At 43.0% G+C, this 26,105-nt stretch overlaps 1 protein-coding gene across 4 annotated transcripts; it reads right to left on the reverse strand.

Moving 5' to 3' along the window:
- Window positions 1-67: 67 nt before the first annotated feature.
- On the reverse strand, window positions 68-24,856 carry LOC111840372 (solute carrier family 41 member 1-like). 4 transcript variants are annotated; one of them, XM_023805122.2, is made up of 11 exons: window positions 24,742-24,856; window positions 22,966-23,283; window positions 10,267-10,374; window positions 9,859-9,930; window positions 9,372-9,519; window positions 7,843-7,989; window positions 6,000-6,144; window positions 5,254-5,327; window positions 3,114-3,248; window positions 2,072-2,220; window positions 68-1,705 (listed from the first exon to the last, which is right to left on the reverse strand). In XM_023805122.2, the coding sequence occupies exons 2-11, from the start codon at window positions 23,263-23,265 to the stop codon at window positions 1,532-1,534; spliced, it is 1,452 nt and encodes a 483-aa protein (XP_023660890.1). In that variant the 5' UTR covers window positions 23,266-23,283; window positions 24,742-24,856; the 3' UTR covers window positions 68-1,531. The 4 variants fall into 4 exon arrangements, with proteins under 4 accessions (XP_023660890.1, XP_023660889.1, XP_023660892.1 ...); XM_023805121.2 differs by lacking the exon at window positions 24,742-24,856 and adding an exon at window positions 24,126-24,410; XM_023805124.2 differs by lacking the exons at window positions 22,966-23,283; window positions 24,742-24,856 and adding an exon at window positions 13,149-14,019.
- Between the last annotated feature and the right edge of the window lie 1,249 nt (window positions 24,857-26,105).

Below are 26,105 nucleotides of genomic sequence, written 5' to 3' on the forward strand. Positions count from 1 at the left end.
ATGGGATGCAGGCCACCCCCCACCCACCCCATTCAGCAAGACAGTGGCAACTACACAGCTCTGCAGAGTATTTTCCTTGTATCCTCCTGAAGCTTTATTCCAATGAACAAATACAGAAACAAATCACAACAGATGCAAATTAAAGGTTACTCAGACAAATTAGAAAAGGTAATAACAGTCCACTGCTAATTCTCCTGCACACTCTCTCTTCATAGAAATCCAATGCACACAGAGAGATGTTTAGTAAATACAATGATAGTGTGACAGGTGAGGTAGAAAAAACACCTTATCTACTTAAATTACTTTGCAGCAGATATTTCAATTCATGTGACCCTAAACCAAGTCCTGGCAGAATGGTTCTATGTGCAGTTATGTTGTAGACCTAAAGCACTAAATTTGAACTAATTAATAATTTAATTTCTGTCTCTCTACTGAGGTTTGTCAGCAATTTAATGAGAGCTGGAAGGTCCGCACACACACACACAGCTGCCAGGGAACCACGGACTGCTGCTTCAGTCCAAAGCAAATCTGCAGTTAGGCAGCTGCACAGCTGGGTTTTTCCTAAATGAAATGCTGCCCCCCTGGGATCTGACCCAGCAACTTTCTGATCACAAATCCAGTAGCAGGATGACCAGAGTTACGCTCGGTAATTTCAGCACTGGATGACCACTGGACGTACTTCTGTGCTTTTCAGATGAGCAGGCAAGCTCTGTGTGAGGAAGGCTTTGACGGGCAAAGCCCTTATAACTATTAAGCTGAAGTACTGATGACTAAGCAATTTCCATTAAAAGGATATTAAAAAATAAATACAACACACAGCTGTAAAATAAATAAATGAAAACGGAAAAGCATCGTTAAATGACTGACAAGCTTCTGCTGGGAGAAGCCTTCGTGTATATTAGTGCATTAAGTACCAAATGTTACACTAATATTCAGTGATAAGTGCAGCATGGTTGTGTCCAAACCCCCTTCTATCAATCGTGTCCTTCTGGGTCGTGTGTTTTTCTCGTGGCTCATCCTGGAGACAGGGCTGACATTAGACAGGTGAGTAGATGCTACAGGAACTCAGTGAAACATAACACAGCATAAAACATACACCAGACACACGGCCTTCAGGAAGGTCCTTCTTGTGGAACTAGGACATAACATTCAGGGAACTTTACAGTGGGTCCTGGAGCTGACTGTCCAAAAACTCCACAAAGGGCATTGAAGAAGCAACTTTCTCTTGTTAGACGGTTACAAAATTAAAGATAAAAACACTCGTAAATGAATAACAAAAGGCCCCACACTGAAGCCACCCCCTCACAGAAAGTGGCAGCACAAATTTTAAACACATGACTCTAGCTGCACAGGTGATTTTTTTTACTTGGTGGTAAAGGCAGCATAAGCTGGTTTGAGATGATGGGCATCTACCACCTTGGCCGGTAAAGGTGTCTCTCCCATCTCTTCGGAACCCCTACCACGGACAGATCCGGTGGTTGTCACTGAGAGCCTCAGAGCTGGGGACAAGCTAACCTTGTGGTGTGCCCCCTCACAGCCCCACCTCCTTGAGCAGTGTGACGGAGTGGAAACACAGCGCCAGGAGGCCCGTGCCCAGAAGGTCCCCCAGTGCCGTCAGGTACGGGATGGAGAAGTTGTCTGGGTCCAGACCACGCCGCCACATGAAACGCACGATTAGGTCTGCCACATAGAGGAGGATCCCCACCTGGACACACGACACCACCTGTCACTTCATCATGCCTCATAAAATAGCCATTATGAAAGCAGGTTCTCTGAATCCTGGACATGCCCAAAACATTCCAGTCCCAAACACTCGTTTTAGTAAAGTATATGTAATTAATGCATAGAGAGCAGTCCTACATCTGTTGCCAAACAGCCAGAAAGGCAGGGAAATATCCTGACTTAGATAATTGCAATAATAACAATACAAGGACATTTGGTGACTGTCATTAACTGTAGCAAAGTCAGCACTCCGTGGTCTTAGTGCCTGTCTTGACGGTTGACTGGACGTGGCCTGAAGCCTAACCTGTGACCATAGCCTGAAGGCACATGGGATATGGCATTACTGTACCTGAAGCAGAGCAGCACACAAGTAGAAGCAGCCAAAGGTGGGCGTGATGACAGTGCGGCAACCCTGCAGAAGGTAGATGGCGTAGAGGAACACCAGGTGGCCGGGCACTACCAGCAGGAACAGCACCCTGGCTGATTTGGAATTGACACCTGGAGGGACCAGGAAGAAGCACACGAGGGGAATTGGGTTCAAGCTGCTTGGTTCCTTTAAATAAGACAACAATCAGCGTTCCATTTAGGGCACTGCTCTGTGCTTCCTGCGTCACAGTGACTGTAGCGGAGAGCGGATTCAGTCGAAACACAGGGTTTGTCGGGACATTAAAATTTTCAGATAAAGTAATGATCCATTTCATGAGATGCTTTCAACTAGCGGTAGGCAACAACAATATCCATCCATCTGTTTCTGGGATGTGGCCACAGGAGAAAGGTTTGTATATTTTCTGACACTTGGGAGGAAAATGTGATGAAATCTCCGTTCAAGGGAAAGAAGATGAGGTATTCAGGCTACCAACACCAGCTGGTACAGGAGGGAACAATGAATGTACTCCACAGCTGGTGTTTCCTCTTGATTTGTCCACTTACAATTCAAAGTCAAACCATTTGGCATCAGAATGATGAATAATGAAGGTATCTATAGCGCATTATAGACGAGCTTCATAAAGCATTCATAACGCATAATTCATGTGACTATAATGTGTTATGCCTTTTTATAAATACTTATAGCCATGTTCATAATGCTTTATGTATACATTATTTGTTATGAATGTATTGATAAATTACTAAAAATATGGCCTTAAGTAAAGTGTTATCAAATATTCCAACTAACCACACTCTCCCCTACTGGATGAGAAGTATGTAAAATAGATTGGTAACAATTCAGGTTGAACATCAAATCTACATTATATTCAAACAAAAGCGGATAAAAATAACAGTGTGGGAGACTTAGAGCTGTGACTCCTGATTTAGTAGTTTCTCCAGGGCTGTGGGCTTTTCTAGTGCGTCCTGTTGTTAAATAATAAAAAAGTAAAAATAAAAAAGGCTACCTTCGGTGAAGAAGGTGACACAAGGGTTGGGCCAGTGCTGCCGCATCTTGTAGGGCAGGACCCCCGGGACACTCCAGAAGTGTAAGTATGTTGAGATGCGACTGGCCTGGATTGCCACTAGGTTGCCCCCTACACCTGGAAGGGAGCATGAAAAATCCATGTTAGCTTAGCCTTTATGCCAAAGAATGGGTCTTCCAGTTCCCTTAAGGCAGTGTTTCCCAATCCGGTCCTTAGGGACCCATAACCAGTCCATGTTTTTGCAAAAATGTGGACTGTCTGTGGGACCCCAAGGACCGGATTTGGAAACACTGGCTTAAGGACTTCAGATTGTGTGTTGGAGATGGTGGCGAGCAACACTGGGGCACCTCTGGGAACTGTCCTGTTTACCCTCTACATGCTGGACTTTCACCAATAGCTCTTGCCATCTACAGACATCCTCTGACGACTCCTCCATTGTAGGATACATCAACAATGGAGATGAGCCAGAGTACAGAGGACTAGTACAGGACTTTGTCTTCTGGTGCAGCGAGATGAACCAGCAGCTCAACATCAGCAAGACGAGGCAGTTGGTAGTGGACCTCTGACATGACAAGGAGCTGCAGTGGTGGTGCAGTACAACCGGTGCAGTGGAATAAGCAGATGAGGGTACACTTGAACATTTCTTTTTTAAAACAGATAGCACTGGACTTTTACTTTGTAAATTGCACATCCCCTCCCATTACTCAGGCAACTGGCATCCATCCATGTTGTCCCCTGCCTTGTGCCTCATGCTTCCTGGAATAGGCTACAGCCTCACCACGAGCCTCTATCGGGCTATAGCATATGTCTAGATGGAAACAGGGGTATATTGTAGCATTCGCACAACATAGATCTAGGAGCCAGAAAGCAACCAGCAGTGAAGAAGCCATGATAAAAATTTACCCAAAAGATAACTGTAAAGGCACAACAGAGCTATGGATATTGGGGATCTTTGAGAGCAGGCTGTTTTACTAAAACTCAGGCAGACAAGCAGGGGAGGAAGTGAAGGGGTCAGAAAGGAAATTTAAAACAGACTGCACGTATTCAACAAGGCAAATGCCATCACGGTACCCTTTCAACGTGTTTATATGTTTGTCTGCTGATGTTTGTCTGCTGATGTTTGTCTGCAGTGCGTGAAAGCTCCTGTGCCTGTACGGATGAGCTGCCTCTCTTTACAAGGTGGAGGAAAGAAAAAAAAAATCACCTTGCTGTAAGCAACTTCACCACTCTTGGTCTCATTCTTTTGTAGGTTTCCCTGCAGTGTCATGAACCCCACTGCACGGCATAGTTTTCTACAAGTTCCAGAGAAATGACTGGGAGACTGTTTTGAATTGTAGATTCCACCAATACACTGGACCAAAATAAATGAAACATAAAACCTAACTCTGATTCCATCTGACAGTTATTAAAATTACACAATGATTCCTGGGCTAGTGCAAGCAGCTGATAAGGGTCTCTCTGCATGGAAGTTGAGGGGAAGGGAGGGTAATATTTCAGTCTGAACTGGTGCAGATACCAAACACTCATTGTTTATAATGCATGCATTAATTTCTCATTCCACAGGCACATCTTAAAACAGATGCGAAAATTTGTCTCTGTTGCACCACTGTGTGGTTTCCTGTGGCACAGCGGGACAGACTGTGTGCCCCAACAGTCAGCGATCAGAGCAACTGTTCACCATATACAGGGTGCAACATTCAGTGGAAATACAAGGCACAACAGCACACACTGATATTTAGAGAGAATTTGTCCCAACACAACAAGTGAATATGCAGGGGGATTTTACCTAATAATGTAACCAAAGTAGCACACTGGGATTATGTAAGTAGCTTGGTGTTGGACAAGACAGGAATCAGTGTCTGACAACCTCACTGTGCATGTAGGGCGAGTGACATCACAGTTCACCATACCAGTGTTTCCCAACCCAGTTCTCGGGGACCCATAGATGGTCCACCTTTTTGTTCCCTCCCAGCTCCCTGTAAGATTGTCTGGTAGGGAACTGGGAGGGAGCAAATGTGTGGACTGTCCACGGGTCCCCAAGAACCGGGTTGGGAAACACCGCCCTATACAAACAGGTCCTCCTGCACAAACCCGCCGGAAACGGGAGCTATGCCATACTCACCATTGATGATAGGTGTGAAGACAGCCATGCATCCAAAGTCACTCACTGTATTGTCCAGGATTAGGCCTCCGATGCTATGGACAGAGTGTGGAACATCAGCATCAGACACAGCATCAGCACTATCCAATCCATCTTTATTAGCCAGAGGTATCTGAGGTACCCTCAGAGTATCTCACACAAATATCCATGCTGATAAAGGGCCAGGCAAGATTCATATGGTCTCGTATTGAGATGCTTTTCTGTATGAAACAATGTACATTGAGAAAGTGCATTGTAATGTGGTGTAGCATTGAGGACCGACCTATGACATAATGGATCATAGTATTGCATACTGAAGCACACTATCTTGTAGTGTAGCTTAGTATTATATACTGAGGCATACACTTGTAGTGCTGCTTAGCGCTGTATACTAAGGCACATTGTGTCGTAGTGCAGCTTAGCACTGTATACTGAGGCTCTTTGTGTCGTAGTGCAGCTTAGCGTTGTATACTGAGACACACTGTGTCGTAGTGCAGCTTAGCGTTGTATACTGAGGCCCATTGTGTCGTAGTACCTGATTAGTATTGTATACTGAGGCACATAGTGTAACACTGCATACTAATATACAGTATAATGTAGCATAGCATCACATACTAGGAAACAGAACATCTTATACTGAGACCCTCCATCTTGTAGCGTGTCTTAGCCTCATACTGAATGCCTGTTACTTAGATACAGTAAACTGCATGGGGAAGGCGCTCCGGTACCTGCTGATAGACATCGCTACGATGACCGGCTGCCATCCTGACTTCAGCACCTCCCGGATTGGTGGGCTGCGGCGGGCAATCACCACCCAGACTGGGATGAGGAGCAGGAACAGCCCACACACCAGAGGGGACAGGTACCACACCTCTGTAGCCGGGAAATGTGTGAGTGTGTGTGTGAGTAATCAGTCAAAACACGCACTTACAACCAAACAGGGCAAGTTTCCATTCAGAAAATAATTGAAAACATGGAGTCACATTTTCCAGTCACTACAGCTAGTGCAAACTGACTTATGCGTTTTTCTCCTCTGCCTACTGAGCTATCACAGCTATCTATCTGCGGACTGCTGTAGGTTGTCATTTATTAACTTATGCATATAAAGTTTCTGCAAACTGTCTGATATAAATCAATTCTCAGCCGCATCCTTACTAAATTTTGCTGGACCCTGATTGTAGAATGCAATGTACCAGGGGTTTATAAATGAAAAAGGATTTTGTTCTTAAAATTAACAAGAAAAACCAAAGAAATAGGCTCTCCTACATATGAGCTTATTAAGAAGCAAAATACCTTAGAGAAACAAAAAAAAAACAGGCACCAGAACAGACATATGAAAGAGTGTTTTTTTCACCATACCAAGTACGGTACTTCTGGTACAGTACTTTCTGTACTTTCCCTTTTCCATTGACTTCCGGTCGAGTACCAGTACCAAAAGTTCCAGTACCACAAGTACCAAACCAGCTGGGACACTTTTTGGTACTTTGAGGTGGGACTTGCAAACGTGTCCATTGTCGATTGGTTATGCAAATAGCCTGCCTCAGAAGCAATACAAAAAAAGTAACAATAATGTATGTGTGAATGAAGAAACCCAAGCTTTAACTGCAATCTGGTTGGAAGAAACAGAAGAAGATCTGGACGGCATGACAAGAATTAAACAAGTGTTTGCTATAATATACTAGGCTGCATGATATTGGGGGAAAAATTAAAATATCCTGATGTGACTTTGTTGCAATAAATATTGGGATATTTATAAAGCAAAAAATTAGTTCAAAATACATTTCTCACAAACACGTCTATGAGTGATTTAAACTACAAGAATGAAAATGACTGGAAAGCAGATGCCCAGCTCATGCAAAAGCAGTGTCAGTAAACTTGATTTTTAAACATATACTTGATGATGTTTAAAACAGTTATTAAAAATGCAATGCTTGCTAAATTTTATTTCCTACAGCAAAGTAAATATGTTTTAGTGAAATCCCCCCATGCAATTATGTAAGTACAGCATGCAGATATGAAAAAGCCTGTTCTCAAACCAAGTGACTTTGCTATCCACGCGATGTGGAAACTGCATGTCGTAATATGTGATGTTGGTATTAGTATCTCCAGCCCTACTTTTACCAGTTTTTATGTCAGTGGAAAACCGACACCTTGAACTTTTTTGAAGCTGCCAATATACGATACCTGATACAGAGTAACATATCTCATAATAACAATGCACACTGAGCACACTTTGAGCTCATTTATTTTGTCAAGTTGACAAGTTTCAGCTGCTAATGTGTTACTGAAGTATTGCTGCCATCTGCTGGTCAAATCACCCAGCTACAAAATCTAAAAGCAGCTAGTCAATGTTGTTGTAAATGACGCCAAAACATGACATTCCTACCCAGAGACCCCAAACCCGAAACAAACACTCACACTAACCAGCATTTTCTAAATAGCAGTTAATTACTATTAAAATTGTTTCTGTAAAGCACTTTGAATTGCCTTGTGTCTGAATTGTGCTATATAAATGAACTTGCCTTGCCTTCACTACTATTATTATAATTAACTATTGGAAAAAGCACGTACCTCTGTATTCGAAGAGAGTACTGCTGACCCCAGCCAGCAGGGACAGTGTGATGAGGTCACCCAGGCTGGCAGCAATAGGAGTGGCCACATTGTCCGGGTTGATGCCCACTTTCCTGGAGCCAATAATCACCCCCACCATTACAATACCTGCAGAGGAGGGAAATGGTTCTGGTTGGTATCTAGAAGGAACAAGCCAAACACAGAACCCAGATGACCAGCTACTTGCCTTTCGTACACACACAGAGGCTGAAGGAAATTAAGCTAAAGTTGGCCAAAATAAGTCATCCTTTAAAAATTTGAAATGTAGTGTCCAAGAGAGAAAACACCGACTGAAAATCAACAGAATTTAAACAGCTCCAAGAGTTAAATCCAAATCAACATTTATTATTATACTAGATTAAAAAATCATGTTTTTGATCTACATTGTATAGATAAAAGTATTGAGATACCTTTAATCATTGAATTCAAGTGTTTTATTCAGACCCATAGCCACAGGTGTATAAAATCAAGCACCTAGTCATGCAGTCAGGCTTACAAACATTTGTGAAAGAATGGGTCGTTCTGAAGAGCTCAGTGAATTCAAGCGTGGTGCTGTCATAGGATGCTGCCTTTGCAATAAGTCAGTTTGTGAAATTTATTCACTGCTAGATAAAGTTTTATTGCGAAATGAAAGTGGTTAGGAACGACAGAAACAGGCCACGTAAACATCCTCCAGCATTAACCACAGCATACAAACTGTGCACTGGGAAGTTCATGCAATGGGCTTCCATGGCCAAGCAGCTGAATGGATGCATGGAGTCGGATGCAGTGGTGTAAAACACACTGCCACTGGACTCTGGAGCAGTGGAAACGTGTTCTGTGGAGTGATTAATCATGCTTCTCTGTCTGGCAATCTGATGGATGAGTCTGGGTTTGGCGGTTGCCAGGAGAACGTTACCTGCCTGACTGCATTGTGTCAACCGTAAAGTTTGGAGGAGGGATAATGGTATGAGGTTGTTTTTCAGGGGCTGGTCTAGTTCCCTTAGGTCCAGTGAAGGGAACTCTTAATGCCGCAGCATACCAAGACATTTGGACAATTCTATGCATCTAACATCAGTGCCTGACTTCACAAATACTCTTCAGGATCAATGGGCAAAAAATCTCACAGACACACTCCCAGGTGTCCCATACTCACCCCTGTCTCTGACCAGGATAAGGTTAGTGGATGGATAGATACATTTTTTTTACTTTTACAGTAAGCATGTCTGGGGACCTCAGCAACCACAAAAGTATTCTAAAAAGATTTTTCTCTGTCATTACACAAGGATTATTTCTTGAACCCATCGACCTTCTAACCACTTACTATCAAAATGAGCAAAATTATATTGAGTCATTTGTAGTTATTAGGTTACTTCATCTTCAATAAATTCCTGCACAGAAAGTCAGCCAGAGTGCAAATTCTGCTTCTCAGTGCAGCATCCTCACTACACAGCAATCGCTGCCCAGATGCGAACAGCACAGCACACCAGACACGCTAAGGCACAGTTTACCCAGAAACAGCGCTGCCACAAAGGCAGTGGTCACGCTGCTAGCACACAGCACGGCCGCCTGGTCCAGGTCCACCCCTCCCCGGGACACTATAGCCCCCAGAGCCAGTGCAGCCAGGGCAGCAAGGAAACCGACCACGGTGGCCTGGACCTGCAGGAGGACAAAAGGGCTCCAATTATTGGCCATTCATTTACAGCAGACTTCTACGAGGCTGCAGTCTTCACACACAGTTTGTATGCCGTTTTTGTTTTATATACTAAAGCCTATAGCGTGTTTATCCCTGCGTCATTCATGCTACAAACAGCAGATGGAGTCAAACCCCGGGGGAAATGATGCATTACTTAGGGCTACGGAGAAATCAAACACAGCCACTTCCTGCTGGGATTACTTGTCGTTCACTGCCTTCCACGAAAGCACTGAGCATGCAGCGTTTGTTTTCGCCAAGCTGCCATGGAAACAGCAGAGCTGCAGGGGGTCTCAGGTGGTTACCTGGATGAGGGCCAGGTTACTGCACACCATCACCCACTGCTGTCTGGGGTCGTCCAGCTGGCCAGTGTTTGCCTGAAGGTGACAAAACATGGTGGGATGAGAGGGGCACCATTAAGCACTGGCAGCAACATGGAGACGCAATTATTGTTTGTGATGACCATTATTTTTGCTGTCATAATATAAGGGACCATGTTAAACAGGCAACAGGAGGACAGACGGAGATCTCACTATGTGCCACTCAGATGGACGCGTCTTGGCAATCCCCACTGTAACATAACAACTGAGGGGCACCATATACCAAGCCTTCATGGGCTTGGTGGTTTGATTTTGGAAACTTTTGCGATCACAATCACTTTCTTGGGTATTAGAGTTTGAGATCATAATGACAAGCGTTTAAAAATAACTCACTGCTGTGGAGAGTCGGGAGGCCAGTGTCATCTCCAAATTCCCCTTCAAGCCTACCAGGGCTGGTACCAAGATGAACACCCCCGTGATCTTCTTAAACACCTCCCAGTTCTGGAAAGCAAACAACGGCATAACATGGAAGGCTTACTGGAGAAGATGACCCCATGGAGAGTTCTTCACTCACGTTAGGGACAAGGTCAGACATGCATTTTCAGACATTCTGGCCAATGCTTCGCAACCCGGTACTCTGGGACCCCAGACAGTCCACGTACTTGGGAGCAAAAATGTGGACCGTCAGGCAGAGACCTGGGAGGCAGCAAAAATGTGGACTGCAGGAATTCTGACTACAGCAGTGCGCATCATACATGGAAACTTCCACGGTTTCCACTGAGAGAAAATGTCACCTTTTTAAGTGAGGTGTCTGAAATGTTTCTGTGGACACTGTCCTGTCTGAGAATAGACATGAGGGAGCCACATGTACGCAGATAAGGGGGATATTTTTAACTACTCCCAAGTGCTGGGCTTGTCCACGCTGAGCCATCTCCCCCATTAACCCCATCCTGAGAGGCGGACTGTCTCTCCCTCAGCCCAGAAGGGTAAGGCACACCAATGACGCCCAGTCAGAGCTGCCCCTCTTTGGGCCTCACATCTCCATTAAAAAGCCTGTCCCCTACTTCCTCTCACTTTACTCATGGGGTCTGCCCGTGTCCAGTACCTCCTCAGAAGCTACAGAACCCAGGAGCTAGTGGAAATGTGATTGTCAATCTTGCATTTTAGGTAGGCCTATATCATGTATTATATCTTCCAGGGTTGGGGTCATTCCGGAATGCATTCATCAATTCTAGTTCCAGTTCCATTTCCTGATTTGGATTAGAATTGATTAATGCATTCTGGAATGACCCCAACTCTGATATCTTCAGAAAAAAATAGAAAATTGCAAAGTTTTGATCGTCATAATATTTTGGAATAAAAACCAAAAAAAAAAAGATTTCCCATTTTCATGAGGGACCTAGACAGTAAAAAAAAGGCATTCTTCAAGACCTCTAGAAATGGCCTTGTGATTAGTTTTTCTTTACTATTGTCAAAATGGAACAGGGAATCGGAATGAATGTTTTACTTAATTCATACCATATAAGTACCAGCAATCGATCACAGGTAAGTTTGCACCACAAATGAATATCTAGGGCAATTTGAAATTGCTTCCTATTCCCTAAACAGTGCACTTAGTGCAGATAGCGGTTTGCAGAGCAAATATGATTTACTATAAAGTGCGTTATAAAACACCCACAAGACAATGCAATTTGTATATAGACATTGTACAAAATGCAATGCGAAGATGACTCACAATAGAAACAAGATGGCAACTTTAAGCCTTTATTTAAAAAAAATAACTACCTACTAAAGTCTATGCTGACATATATATATATACATATATACACACATATACATATATACATATATATATATATACATATATACATGGGCGACATTTGACTCTTGAGTCAGGGGGGGCAAGAAAAACATTTTAACGAGTAGGTATCAAAACAACATCCTACCTTAGTGAAGGGCTAAACGTCGTCCACCAGGCTCGGCATCAAAGCGATTAACGGTCTTATCCAAATCTACGTGAATGGTCCGTTCAATGTTAAGTACTGCAATGTCCGAGAGTCTTTCCTGGCACATTGTGTTTCTCATATAAGTTTTCAGTCGGCGCAAGCAAGAAAAATTTCTTTCGCGCGATGCGCTGTTCATCGACACAGTTAAGAAGAGCTTAAAGATTGACACTTAAGTGCTCATTCTGCTCAATTAACGTTACCTGTCTGTCATCAGCATTATCTGTTTTTGTTTTTTTGGAAAAGTACTTATCCAGCGTATTGGGACGCTTAGCCATTTTGCCCGATTGATTGTCTAGTTTTCTCTAATTTTCATACCAACAACAAACTAACTTAAAAAATAAAGACGCAACCTATTGCTTAATTTGCTGTGTCGCCCCCTATCAACACGGAGACCTACAACACATAAAATACATATTCTGAAACAGTATTTTAACAGTGAATTCTAAAATTCCATGATCGGGATATAGGGGGGGCACATGCCCCCCCTTGCCCCCCCCTAATGTCGCCCATGCATATATATATATATATACATATATATATATAGACATATATATATATATATATATACATATATATACATATACATACATATACATATATATATACATATATATATATACATATATATATATATACATATATATATATACATATATATACATATATATATATACATATATATATATATACACACATATATACATACACACATATATATATACACACATATATACATACACACATATATACATATATATATATATACATATACACACATATATATATACATATACACACATATATATATACATATACACACATATATATATACACACACACATATATATATATATATATATATATATATATATATATATATATTGTGTGTGTGTGTGTATATGTCTCATCACATTGTGGTTGGTGAAATCACACACACACACACACACGCACGCACGCACGCACGCACGCACGCACACACGGGTGCATAGATGCTAATTATGGAAGCAACCTACAGAGTTGCAACTGAATGGTTCCAACTATGTAAGTAGCGAATGGGAGCTTTTAGCCCATATTAGGTATCTATATCTTTGTGGGGACTCTCCATTCATAACTACGATAACTTTAACCATAAGTAACCAAACAATATGAAAGATTTTTGGCATTTTTAGTTTTTGATTGCAGTCAAAGATTTTCTTTCTGAAAAAATGTACATCACATTGTGGGGACATGTGGGCAGAGAGCACAGAGAGACACACACGCAGGCCGTACTTGCACGATGTCCATGAGGAGACCGGCCGCTACCACTCCCAGCCCCCCAAGCAGGTAGGGCAGCAGCACCTGGGCGGCGATGTGCCAGGCTCCCTCAGGCAGCTCGCCATGGGCAGAGCGCGTCAGCTTGCAGGTGAAGCCCCGCAGCTTACGGCCCCGATAGCGTAACTCCAGCTCCAGCTGCGTCACCACCATGGCTGCTCAGCCCATCCCCCTCCCAAGCTCGCCAGAGGTAGGGGGCCACGTCAGTTCAGTGATGCCACTGGGTATCTTCTCCACTCCAAGGTGTGGCTTTAAAATATCAACCTGTTTCTGGTTCCTTCCTGGAAGTTGGGTTAAAACACCCCAAACCTGTGCTCAAGGTGAGTAGGATGAATATTTTACATCCACAGCCTAGGGGAAGCTGTCCTGTGAGTGCTGGTCCTCCACGGTCTTTGCTGTTCTGTGCCCAACGTGTCACTTCACAGAACTCTTCTGCTGCACCACCTACCACCTTCCAGGGAATAAAAAAAACCAGCTATCTTCTCGCTGCGTGCGGGTTGCCACCGCTGGGACTTCCTGACATTGCCTGTGACGTCAGGCGTACTTTCCAGCTCTCGGCGACTGGGTGACGTGGTGTGGCATCCGGCCCAGGAAGTGGACGGCTGTCACTACGCGGGGGGGAGGGGGGCTCTGGTGGTTCACCACTGGATGGGATGGAGGAGAAAACTGCCACGCAGAAGTGAGGCTTGTGGTCCCCTGATGGTGCCTCACTGGCTGCCTGTTGAGGTTTCCCTGGTGAGTGCTGGATGAAGCAGGTACACACTGTGCCAGAGACAAATGCGGGCCGTGGGGGCAGTGTCCCCCCCCTGTTTTGTTGGTTTCTGCTGGTCGGCCGATTCTCCAACCCCTCTCCTCTGAGTGCTGCAGACACATGTAAGGACGCGTCATCCTGACCCTCTCTTCCAGCATCTGCTTTCCATCTCTCTCTCTTTCTAGGCCTTATCAGTCTGCTTTCTGTCAGAGGGCTGCAGACAGAGGGTGCTAGTGCTTGGCACAGATCCTTGAGGCTGCCCAGAGAGAGAGAGAGAGAGAGAGAGAGAGAGAGAGAGGGCAAGCCAGCAAGAGATAGCCAGTGAGAGCTGGATGCCTGGTGCCCAGAAGGCCCCGAGAGGGGGAGAGAGAGAGAGAGAGAGAGCTGGATGCCTGGTGAGTTTCAAAGTGGCCCTCGCTGGCCATTACTCACCAGGCCAGTAGCCAGCAAACAGGAAAGTCTGTGATTCAGCTGTGATTCATGGTGAGAGAGACCCAGGTCACCCCGGGGCTTTGGCTTACTGCCATGTGCTCCTCTTCTCCTTTGCCCGGAAAGCAGGCTAAAAGCCACGAGACTCACTCACACACCCTGGGTCACACACAAACACGGATGCATATGGATGTGTACACACTCACATACACAGGAAAGCACACAGCCTTGACACAAAGTACATAAAATGTCAAATGCCAAAGTAAAAACAGCAGGTTCTGATTTTCTTTTTAAATCACGTCAGTGACAACATATTGACAAGCTGCCTTTTAACAAATAATATAAAACAACAAATCCTACCAAGGCTCCCTTTCCTTCACACGCCTGAGTATTTTTAACCCGACATTAAAAATATAACAGCATAATAATAACAACATAGTTCAGAAATCATCAGCGTCATCATTACTTATTTCATCCTTAAACAGGACGGCGAAAAATCCAAGTGAATCTGAAAGCAGAAACAGGTCCCGATTCTATTCTTACTCACAGAATCCAGCATGAAACACGATCCTTTCAGAGAGATAAAGCATGCCCCCCCCCTGCATTCCTGGGGGACCTCCAAGCACATGACATTACCAGCTGTCAGCATGTACAGTATGATGTGTACCAAACCCTTATGGAGTGCTACAGTGCTGGGACAGCATTAATTATGAACAGCCTTAGAATTCTGCACAATGCATGTATTCCACATGTTTCATACATGCATTTTCCCATCATAATAAAACAACGAGCCAAAATAATAATTAAAAAAAAGAAAAACCAAACAATACAATAGTACTTAATGTGCCAGACAGTAAAGTACTGTCAGCAGGAATTAGTGTAACTACAAATGAGGCATCCACTGTAGCTTCCCCTTGTGGTTGTGATGGGGGTAAACAATGGGGTCCAACCAGCCAGCGCAAGGCCCGATCTGTAAAGGGTATATATACAAGGATGACAGTGGTCAGATCTGTAAAGGGTATATATGCAAGGATGACAATGGTCAGATCTGTAAAGGGTATATATACAAGGATGACAGTGGTCAGATCTGTAAAGGGTATATATACAAGGATGACAGTGGTCAGATCTGTAAAGGGTATATATACAAGGATGACAGTGGTCAGATCTGTAAAGGGTATATATACAAGGATGACAATGGTCAGATCTGTAAAGGGTATATATACAAGGATGACAGTGGCCAGATCTGTAAAGGGTATATATACAAGGATGACAGTGGCCAGATCTGTAAAGGGTATATATACAAGGATGACAGTGGTCAGATCTGTAAAGGGTATATATACAAGGATGACAGTGGTCAGATCTGTAAAGGGTATATATACAAGGATGACAATGGTCAGATCTGTAAAGGGTATATATACAAGGATGACAGTGGTCAGATCTGTAAAGGGTACATATACAAGGATGACAATGGTCAGATCTGTAAAGGGTATATATACAAGGATGACAGTGGTCAGATCTGTAAAGGGTGACAAGGATGACAGTGGTCGGACAAGCAGCCTGTGGAAACATCACATTTTGGTCATTCAATTTTAATTTAACAAATTTCCAAAAAGGTTTTCTATCACCATTTGATAATTTGGCTTGGGAATTACTCATACTATCCAGACTTCAAGGTGTGAATGTGTGAATGAATGGGTCCTGCGATGGGTTGGTCCCATAGCCTCTGGGATAGGCTCCAGGCCCCCTGCGAGCCTAAATAGGACAAGCGGGTACAGAAACTGGATGGATGGATGCATGCAGAGCTCAGAAATGTTTTATTAAAGCTTTGAAATACAGTGGTACCTCGGTTCTCGAACTCACCTGAACTCGAATTTCTTAAAAGTCTAACAAACCAATTTGACCTAGAACTCGATCTGAATATCAGAAGTCGAACCGTGAACCGCTGACCTAATATAAATTGTACACGCCAGGAAATGAGTCATACTACAAAGCAATTCTTACTTGAATGCCTTCTTCACAGACTGGACGATTAACCAAATAAAGCAGCGCAACATTATAGTAACTAACAATAAATAAACCACTAACTTACGTGTACTATTAGAGCATTTATGTCATTTATTTAAACTTTATTTTACCAGGTAAATTAACTGAAAACCAGTTCTCACTGCTTTACGTGAAATTCGGGAGAAATAGCAGATTACGCATCGGAACTGCCTGGGATACAAACGTCATGCGTGTAACTCTTCAGCCAATAAGGGCAAAGGTGTGTCGTCACGGAGGCGGTTCCAGTTTGTGCAGCTGGGTGAGAGGTCGCAATGCATCTAACCGTAATGCATTGCGTCAGGATCAGAATGCGTTGCTTTAAGCCAGCGCTGGAAGCAAGTTGAACGCACCCAATGACCGGACTGGGGAAACAAACTGAAACGCGGACTTAATACAGAGGACTAATGACAACAACCAGAAACAGCTGATCACATGGGGATCCTACGCGAGGTTAACGAGGGGGCGTGGCACACGGAAGGAGCGGACGATCGGGGTAGGTTAATTGGTTTTTCATTATTTCTTATGGGAAGAATTCGATCAGAATTCGAACTTTTTAGGATTCGATCCGGAGTCCGGAACGGATTAAGTTCGAGAACCGAGGTACCACTGTATAGCACCTTTTGTACACGATGGCAAGGAAAAAATAATAATTGAGAGCTTTCTTATGAATGTTTTTATTATTATACCTACATGACTACATTTCTGGGGTGGCACAGTGGTTAGTGCTGCTGTCTCCCAGCAAGAAGGTCCTGGGTTCGGTCCCGGGTCCTTTCTGTGTGGAGTTCACACGCTCTCCCCGTGTACGGTTCCGGGTCCTTTCCGTGTGGAGTTCGCACGCTCTCCCAATGTTCGGTCCCGGGTCCTTTCCGTGTGGAGTTCGCACGCTCTCCCCGTGTTCGGTCCCGGGTCCTTTCCGTGTGGAGTTCGCACGCTCTCCCCGTGTTCATGTGGGTTTCTGCCGGGGGCTCCGGTTTCCTCCCATGATCCAAAAGCGTGCAGGGAAGGTTAATTGGCGAGTCTAAATTAGCCCTGTGTTCCCTGTGGTGTGTTGGCGACTGCCCAGGGCTGGTTCCCAGGATAGGCTTCGGTGAGCCTAGCTGGGATTAAGTGGTTACGGTGATGGATGGATGGCTGGGCTACATTTCTGAGCTCTGGAAGGTATGGGCAATTCAAATTTCATCAAAAGTGATGTTGAATTAAAATTAAAATGGAATTACCCTCTGGCACAAAATGGGATCTACATAATCTTTGTTTCACTGCATATAATACAGGATTTCCATAGTTTGGTGCATCCAACCAAACCTGCAGAGTCTGCTGATTTCCCTGCTAAAAACACATCTTAATCAGCTAATTATCAGGTTATTAGGTGTGTTTGAAAGGGGAAATCTGCAATTCGGTCCTTCCAGCACTGGAATTGGGGATTGCTAATATAATGTATAGACCTGTTCTATAGAAAAGGTAACCTTAAATGACTTCTGTTGTGATCTGGTGCTATATAGAAAATAAAATTAACTTGACCTTCGGGGGAGGGGGGTGGGGCGCCCCCCTAATATAATGGTAGGGGAAACACTGATATATGAAGACAACCTGTATAAACAAATATCAACACAAAATTCTGTTTTTTCATGACTTTGAGAACAGTGATCTTTGTTAGAAAAAAGTTTATAAACTTGCTCTTCACCACAGTACTGAAAATATTTACGAATATAAGTACTGAGAAGGATACATTTAATCAAGAACTAATTTGAAAACAATTCATGACTTTTTAAGGACATTCTGTCAAAAAACTTGCAATAGAACTAAAAGCACAGAGGCTGTCACTAACCTATCACAGAGCGTATACCCATGTAGGCCCACTACCCATGTAGGCCCACTACCCATGTAGGCCCACTACCCACGTAGGCCCACCACCCATGTAGGCCCACCACCCACGTAGGCCCACTACCCACGTAGGCCCACCACCCACGTAGGCCCACCACACATGTAGGCCCACCACACATGTAGGCCCACCACACATATCAATATCAAGTTCATCCATTTTTATTACTCAGGGCTTTTGAAAATTATATTTTAGGCTAATTTCCTAAAATGATGTGGCTAATTTTTAGGCTAATTTCCAAAACAAGCATCCTCAGACAAAAGGACTTAACCACTAGCTTCATTAAAATCTACTTTTCATTAAAAAAAAAAAACATAAAAAACAATGTTACAGTAAAACCCTGAGCCCTGACTATGCATATTCTTTAATAAAGAAGAGCTTAATTACAATGGTCTTTACAGGCATTTATATACATTAATGGATGAATATACCGATATCCTTGCTTTTTGTTCAAATAATTCACCAAATAAAATGTTTTGTCAATATTTGGTTGGCAGAGGAACAAAACAAAAAAGCTGTGAAAAGAATGTGTTCTGCTGAAACATGGCCTGGAAAATTACCCTTCACTCTTCAGAGCAAATATGTTAAACTCAAGGCATCCGGTCTACAACACAATTCTTTACAGTATGACCCGCAAAATGATTTTTATCATTAAAAAACGGCCCGGGAATAGACAAGTAATTGTACACAAAATTCTCAATTCGGTACCGACCTTGGTTTTGGGTTTATGGATCAGTGCAATTTTGGCACAACAAGGGAAAACCAAATTTGTTTTGAAATTACTCATTACGGAAACCACAAACGTAAAAACAATTTGGAGCAATTATAACCAAAGGCAATGTCTCTGATGGCAAGCAGCATCTCTCAGACATACAATGGAAGGAGTGAGTTAAGGATGTTTAATACGTGGAAAACGACCACAAAGTTACAATTAAAAACAGACGCATTCTTGACCAAATGGTACACAATTATTTCACATTTTTTTTCAATTTATAAAAGGCTATAAGCTTAGTAATAGACATTGGGGGGGGGGTGCATTTTAAAGTGCATTTCCCACAATTGTATGATCTCTATATATAACAATTTGCACATTCAGGTCATAGTTTCCAGTTAACAGAGCTCTAATTATATGGAGGCATGTAAATAAGCCATCATGACATGTGTGTCTAAAGTTAACCAATATGCGTCACAGTAATTTATCAGTAGGCTAATGTTACTTTCTTAACAACGGGCAAACAACAGGACCTACCATTCCAACTAACCCTCCAGGCTATGCACTATGTAGTTCTGTGGTCCGGGACGGAACGCCCCACGAAAATTTAAGAAAAGCCTTCAAGCACGACATCATTAAATATATGGCCAAAAGACACCAGTTAGCAAGCTTTTATCAGTGCCAACCATGCTGTTGGTGTCAAGGTTTTTGCATGCTTTTTTGGTACTGTAGCTTGCTAAAGACAAAAACTCCATAATGCTGCTTTAATTTTCTCAGGCGGTATAGCTAGCTGTATAGTAATTGTATAAAGAATAGTGTACAATGTACATTAGTACCAGATGCCTGAAACTTAACATCTGAAAAAAACATGCATACCCTGCTTTCTCAACTGTTTAGCTATTACTTCCTCCATTTGCTCACCTCCACTGACTGATGAAATTAAAAACCTAAAACTATAGCCAAAAATAAATTATCATCAACCAATAAAGGTTGACCTACATGTTGGTGTTGCCTAGCAGTGCTGACAAATCACTCACTTCTTCTTAACACCTTCTCTATGGAATCCGAAATATTTCCATACAACGGAACACTGATGTATTTTGATGGATAGTTCTGATTTTTTTTTTCTCCTCACTCTGTTAAATTTCTCACAAACACACCACAGCTTCTATGAGCTAAAATGAAGCTAAAATGAGCTAAAATGAAGAAAGCTGCCCAGTAAACAATACTGTATGTTACTGCAAAAAACAAAAAACAAGAATGAAATTGTTTATGATTGGCTTGGTGAGGATGTTCAGGGCTCATGCAAATGTGGTGGTGATAAACCTTCAACTGATTTTTGAACATCCATCCATCCATTGTCCAACCTGCTTATCCTACTGGGTTGCAGGGGGTCTGGAGCCTATCCCAGAAGCAATGGGCACGAGGCAGGGAACAACCCTGGATGGGGGGCCAGCCCATCGCAGGGCACACTCACACACCATTCACTCACACATGCACACCTAAGGGCAATTTAGCAACTCCAATTAGCCTCAGCATGTCTTTGGACTGTGGGGGGAAACTGGAGTCCCCGGAGGAAACCCCACGATAACATGGGGAGAACATGCAAACTCCACACACATGTGACCCAAGTGGAGACTGGAACCCAGGTCCCAGAGGTGTGAGGCAACAGTGCTAACCACTGCACCACCATGCCGCCCCTTTGATTTTTGAACAATGCTAGATAAACTTTAAAAGGAGTATTCATTAAAACTGCGATCCGTGCTCAGTTTTGTTTCCTATGACAGAATATGACTGAAGCGGCAGCTGAAGCAGCAGCTGATTGCAGTAGCATACAGTATTGTTTACTGGTGAAGTGCAGTAACATACAGTATTGTTTACTGGTGAAGTACAGTAACATACAGTATTGTTTACTGGGCAGCTTTCTTCATTTTAGCAACACTATCCGCTTCAGAATGATAAACCTCAACTTAAGGGAGAACGGTTAAATCACAATTAAATACATCTCTTCTAGAGCTTTCATCATCGATTGTTTCAGCAAACTGAGTAATCTACAGATTAATCTGACATTTAAGTTTCCAGTTTAAAGATTTTCCCCGTGGCTGATGTCACGATAGTTTGTAGTTTCAAGCCATGTGCTTCAGGCTCACTGCAGTATTTGACGGAACTTAAATAAATTAGGTGTACGCAGTAAATGAAATAGATTGGATCAGGCTGTGGTAGCCAATATCGATTAATTAAAAAATGTCTGGATCAGCCCCAATTCTGAGCTTTTATATAGGCTCAGGACATCACTGAATATCAGCCAAATTTCATTTTAGTTGGACATCATGACATCCTATAAAACAAGACTCATTCATAAATTATTCATAAAACAATTATCTACATGATCCTATCTTTGCCAAACTCAAAGGAAGAAGGTGATAATGTTACATTTTCTCCCATGGGAAACTCCCCCAGTTCCTTGAATGTAACATAATTAAACCACAAAAGAATGCAATTCATTAAATTTGTTTTTGTCCCTGCCTCAAATCAATTAGCTAAATAAAATTTGAACCAAATTCAAGACTATTTTATCAGCAACAACATATGGATACACAGCCATAAGCATTTCAAGTAATTAAATTTCCTGCTGATTATATTCAGTCAAACCATTTCTATAAATTATCAATGTCATCAGTCCAACAGGCCCAGCAATTGGACTAATCAATTGCGTCTTCCTGTTAAGTGTTCCAAAAGGAAGAGCGTTTTTCTGCACATATACTATATTAAAGACCGTGCTGCATTTGACAGTGTATACAGTAGTGATGCGCGGGTCGTCTCGTAACCCGCGGACCCCGCGGGTATCCCGCGGGTCGGGTTGGGGCGGGTAAAGAAATTGTCACTTTATTTGCGGGGCGGGCTGGGACGGGCCAAATAATTTCATAAAAGCGGGACCCTCGGGTTGGAAAAATACCGACCCGCGCATCACTAGTATACAGTGATTTACATGAGTTTGCCGTATGGCCATGGAGGGCTATGGCATAAATGTCACTGATGTAACAATGTTTAACATGCTTTTCATTAGTAATATTTAAATATGTCCATCCCTCTTTCATAACAGTTAAACAGTTAAGGCTTCTGGTGGTGATAATTGTGTAAATAATAGTTAGTTAATTATAGTTTCACAGCCCTCATTAAACTTGCTAAGGTGTCCTCCTTTATCTGAATCCATGGCCCACTTTGCCTACCATTTCCTACTTAAGTGGGCCACTGTCATTAATCAGTTTCTAATAAATATAAGGGACAGTCTTAGCCAGTTGCTGTGTTATTTATACTAGAGCAGCAAATTTATTAATTTCCTTTTGTCAATGACATGTCACTGGCCTTACCACATGTCTGTACTGGGTAGATACATTTAAAAGACCGAACAAGACGAACTGAAAAATGTTTGACAGATCTGTCACGCCCGGCTCGTCCGATCCTCGTGTGTGCCACGCCCACCTCGTTACCTCGTGTTACTTCCTGATTGTGATCACCTGTTGCTTGTTCAGTTCAGCCTGTCTTTCGTATTTAGTCCGTGTCTCAGTCAGTATTCCCCAGATCCGTCATTGTAGTGTCATGTTGGATGTTTGATGTCTGCCCGGATCCCTAAATAAACCCCGTTTGTCCGATCAAAACCCATTTTTAATATTAAGGGCTGCAGTAACCATGCGTGAGTGGTTTTCGTGACTGATTACTGATGTGTACATTGCACCATCAACACAAAGCAATAAAGCCTATTTGGGACATTATTATTTGAGCAAATTGTCCACTCGTGTACTTCATCTTCCAAATACTCCTATAGCAACCTCAACTTCAGAAAAAACAATATGGTTATTGCATTAAACAACCCAAGACTACAAGTCATCATGACATCATATCAATGGGACAACATCATGGACAACAACTACGCTGCAGGGGAGACTTGAGTCTTCCTTACCTGAACACTGTCCAGGACCATGCCAGCCATCACCATGCCCATCCCAGCAAGCAGGTAAGGGAACAGCACCTGGAGGCAGATGGCTATGGAGGATTCCTCGTCCACTTTCGCCACAGCCGTCCTGGCCTTCTCCTCAATGGTTTTTCTCTGGAGCAGTCCAAGGGGCGCTTGTGGCGAGGGACACTGGGACACATCCTGTCCATCCATACAAGCACTTCCACTCGGCCGGCCCTTGGCCTTAGACCTGGACTTCTTGGACCGGCCACCTCCCTTCCTCTGATGCACCTCTTCCCCAGGCATGGCTGCTGTGTAGTTTTCCTGTAATCAAAAACAGACAGACAATTTTTCAGCCTGTGCAGCTGTAAAATTCTATATATTTTACGCCAAAAATGTGGACCAGTAATTTGACGGTTTCAACACCAGCTCTAATGCCTGCAAGCAGCTGTGCACAACTTGAACTAGTCCATTTACCTTTAAGTACTGCTTGCACAAATGGCATTTATAAGCTATCTGAAGCTAAGCGGGATTCATTTATATCACAAAACAATCACAGAGCAAATACATTCAACCGTGAGTCAAGCACTATTTCCAATTTAGTCAATTCACCAAGGCTGATAACGTTTTGAGGCGTAGCTGGAGTAACCAGGGCAAACATGGAAAGTAAAATGAAACTCTGCCTCCTTCAAAACTGAAAATTCACCATTCTTTCCAAAAAACGTTACTATTTTACATGACATGAATACGACGTTCGAGTTGAATAGTCGGTATTGGGAGCATGTGAGTTTAAAATATTGTTAGCAAAAAGCACAAGACATAATGTAATGGACTGTAATAGAAGACATTACGGCACAATGTTTGATTGAAACATAACAAAACGCGCCACTTATTCGTGGACTTGCACCCCGGAGAATCATCCAATTCCAGGTCAGATTTTATATATCTGCTGATCAGGACGGCACGGCGCGCTGAACAGCCGAATTTATTTAAACAGACACATGCGTTTGGCCATTTGAGCAGCACTCTTCGTATTCCAAACACAAATGATTTAGTTACGCATGCAAAAGATGGAAGGCGTGCAGGGATGAGAATGAGCCATGAAATGAGGAAAGTGCCTCTGGTCCATGGAGAGTGGTTATTTGATGACCAGCGCCACAGCGTACCTCAGCTACCACCAGTTATTCAACGTAGCTTCTATCCGACGGTCCCCAGCCCGTTTGAATGAGCGCAGCCGGCTGACTTTCTGAAAGCCATCTATTTTGCGTACCGACAAAACAAAATGCCTAAATGTTCAGGCTTATTTTTTATTCTGAACTCACGGGATTTTTTATAAACATACTTTACACCGTGAGACGCGTTTTACTTAGAAAAACTGAAAGTGAAACACCTAAGTGGGAATACATCAGCGCTAGCGCGGGATAAGGTGCGGCCATTTCTGCAGCTCGCGGAGCTCGCGGGGGCGTGACGGTGACGGAGACCGCATCCCCGCCGCTCATTGGCTAGAGCCGGCAGCGATTTCTGGGGCACAAAGGCCCCTGCTACCTTGGCACTAATATACATTTACGCTGAAATAATGAAAAAATATTACGCGGATACACGTAATCTACAAAACGTGAATTATATGATATAATAATACATATATCGTAAATTTCAATAGATATACGATGTTAAGCACTCAAGTCTTTTTCATTATGCAATCTGCTTTTCGTTATATAATAATAAAAAAAGAACAAGAAGAAGAAGAACAACAACAATAATAATAATTATCATTACACAAACCTGATAAAAATGAAAATGTCCTTGAAAGTCGCTCTAATGCCCAATATTGTGAAGAGTCAGTGGCTATATGTAGCAGGCACTGGCAACAGCTAATCTGGGTGCATGAGGCCTCCCGCATTCACTAACATGGGACAGGGGACCGATCTTAAATTTCAGCCTAGTTGGCAATTTCAAACAGCCTCTTGGCTTGCCTCATCTGTTCTGCAATAGTTTAAGTATCTGGTGTCCAACTTTGCCATTCCATGTTCACCACACCACCCTTCACACACACACACACACACACACACACACACACAGACAGCTGTACTCATATCTTTGTGGAGACCATCCATTCATTTCTAGGAGAAAAACCAAAATCCGAAAATGACGACCTCACGACTTTAACCCCTACTCAGCATAACTTAAGCATAAGTAACCAAACAAAATATAAGAGTTTTGGCATTTTCACTCTTTTGATTGCATTCACAAATCTTTGTGGGGACCTGAAAAATGGTCCCGAGAATATAATATAAACCCAATCCTCACACATGACACTTTGGACAATACTATGCTTCCAACTTTCTGGGAACAGTTTGGGGAAGGCCCTTTTCTGTTACAGCATGACTGTGTCCCAGTGCACAAAGGAAGATCCATAAAGACATGGTTGGGAGAGTCTGGTGTGGAAGAACATGAGTGGCCCTCACAGAGCCCTGACCTCAACCCCATCAAACACCTTTGGGATGAACTAGAGCGGAGATTGCAAGTCAGATCTTCACATCCAACATCAGTGCCTGACCTCAGAAATGCTTTTCTGGATGAATGGGCAAAAATTCCCACAGACACAGTCTAAAATCTTGTGAAAATCTTTCCCAGATGAGTGGCAGCTGGTATAGCGGCAAAGGAGAGATCAATTCCATATTGACGCCCATGTATTTAGAATGAGATGCCATAAAAGTTCCTGTAGGTGTAATGGCCAGGTGCCCCAATACTTTTTTCCATATAGTGTATCAATACTGTCAGTAATATGAAGTCAATGGCATTCAGGTTCCAGGAACCAGGTACCAGGTAGCTTTTGCAGGAACTTGACCATGAGGGAAACAGTGAAGGCGCAAAGGAAACCCTGCTGCCATGACAACACACTAAATCTGAAAGGCAGAGTTAATGCAGACAAGTGGCAGAGGCTGTTTGTGTGTCTGGGAATTACCTCATTGAGGTAACTAGGCAACCTGCTTTAAAAAGGATGCCCAGGTTTACAGACTGTATGCATTTTAAATGTGTCACCCAGAGTAACAAACTGACAATATCCAAAAGAACACAATAAGAAGGGGTGCATATCAATACGACCAAATGGAATTACAATAGGCTGAGAATGCCATTCTGAATAT

The sequence above is a fragment of the Paramormyrops kingsleyae genome, chromosome 6 (genome assembly GCF_048594095.1).
Source record: "Paramormyrops kingsleyae isolate MSU_618 chromosome 6, PKINGS_0.4, whole genome shotgun sequence".
Classification (NCBI taxonomy): Eukaryota; Metazoa; Chordata; class Actinopteri; order Osteoglossiformes; family Mormyridae; genus Paramormyrops; species Paramormyrops kingsleyae.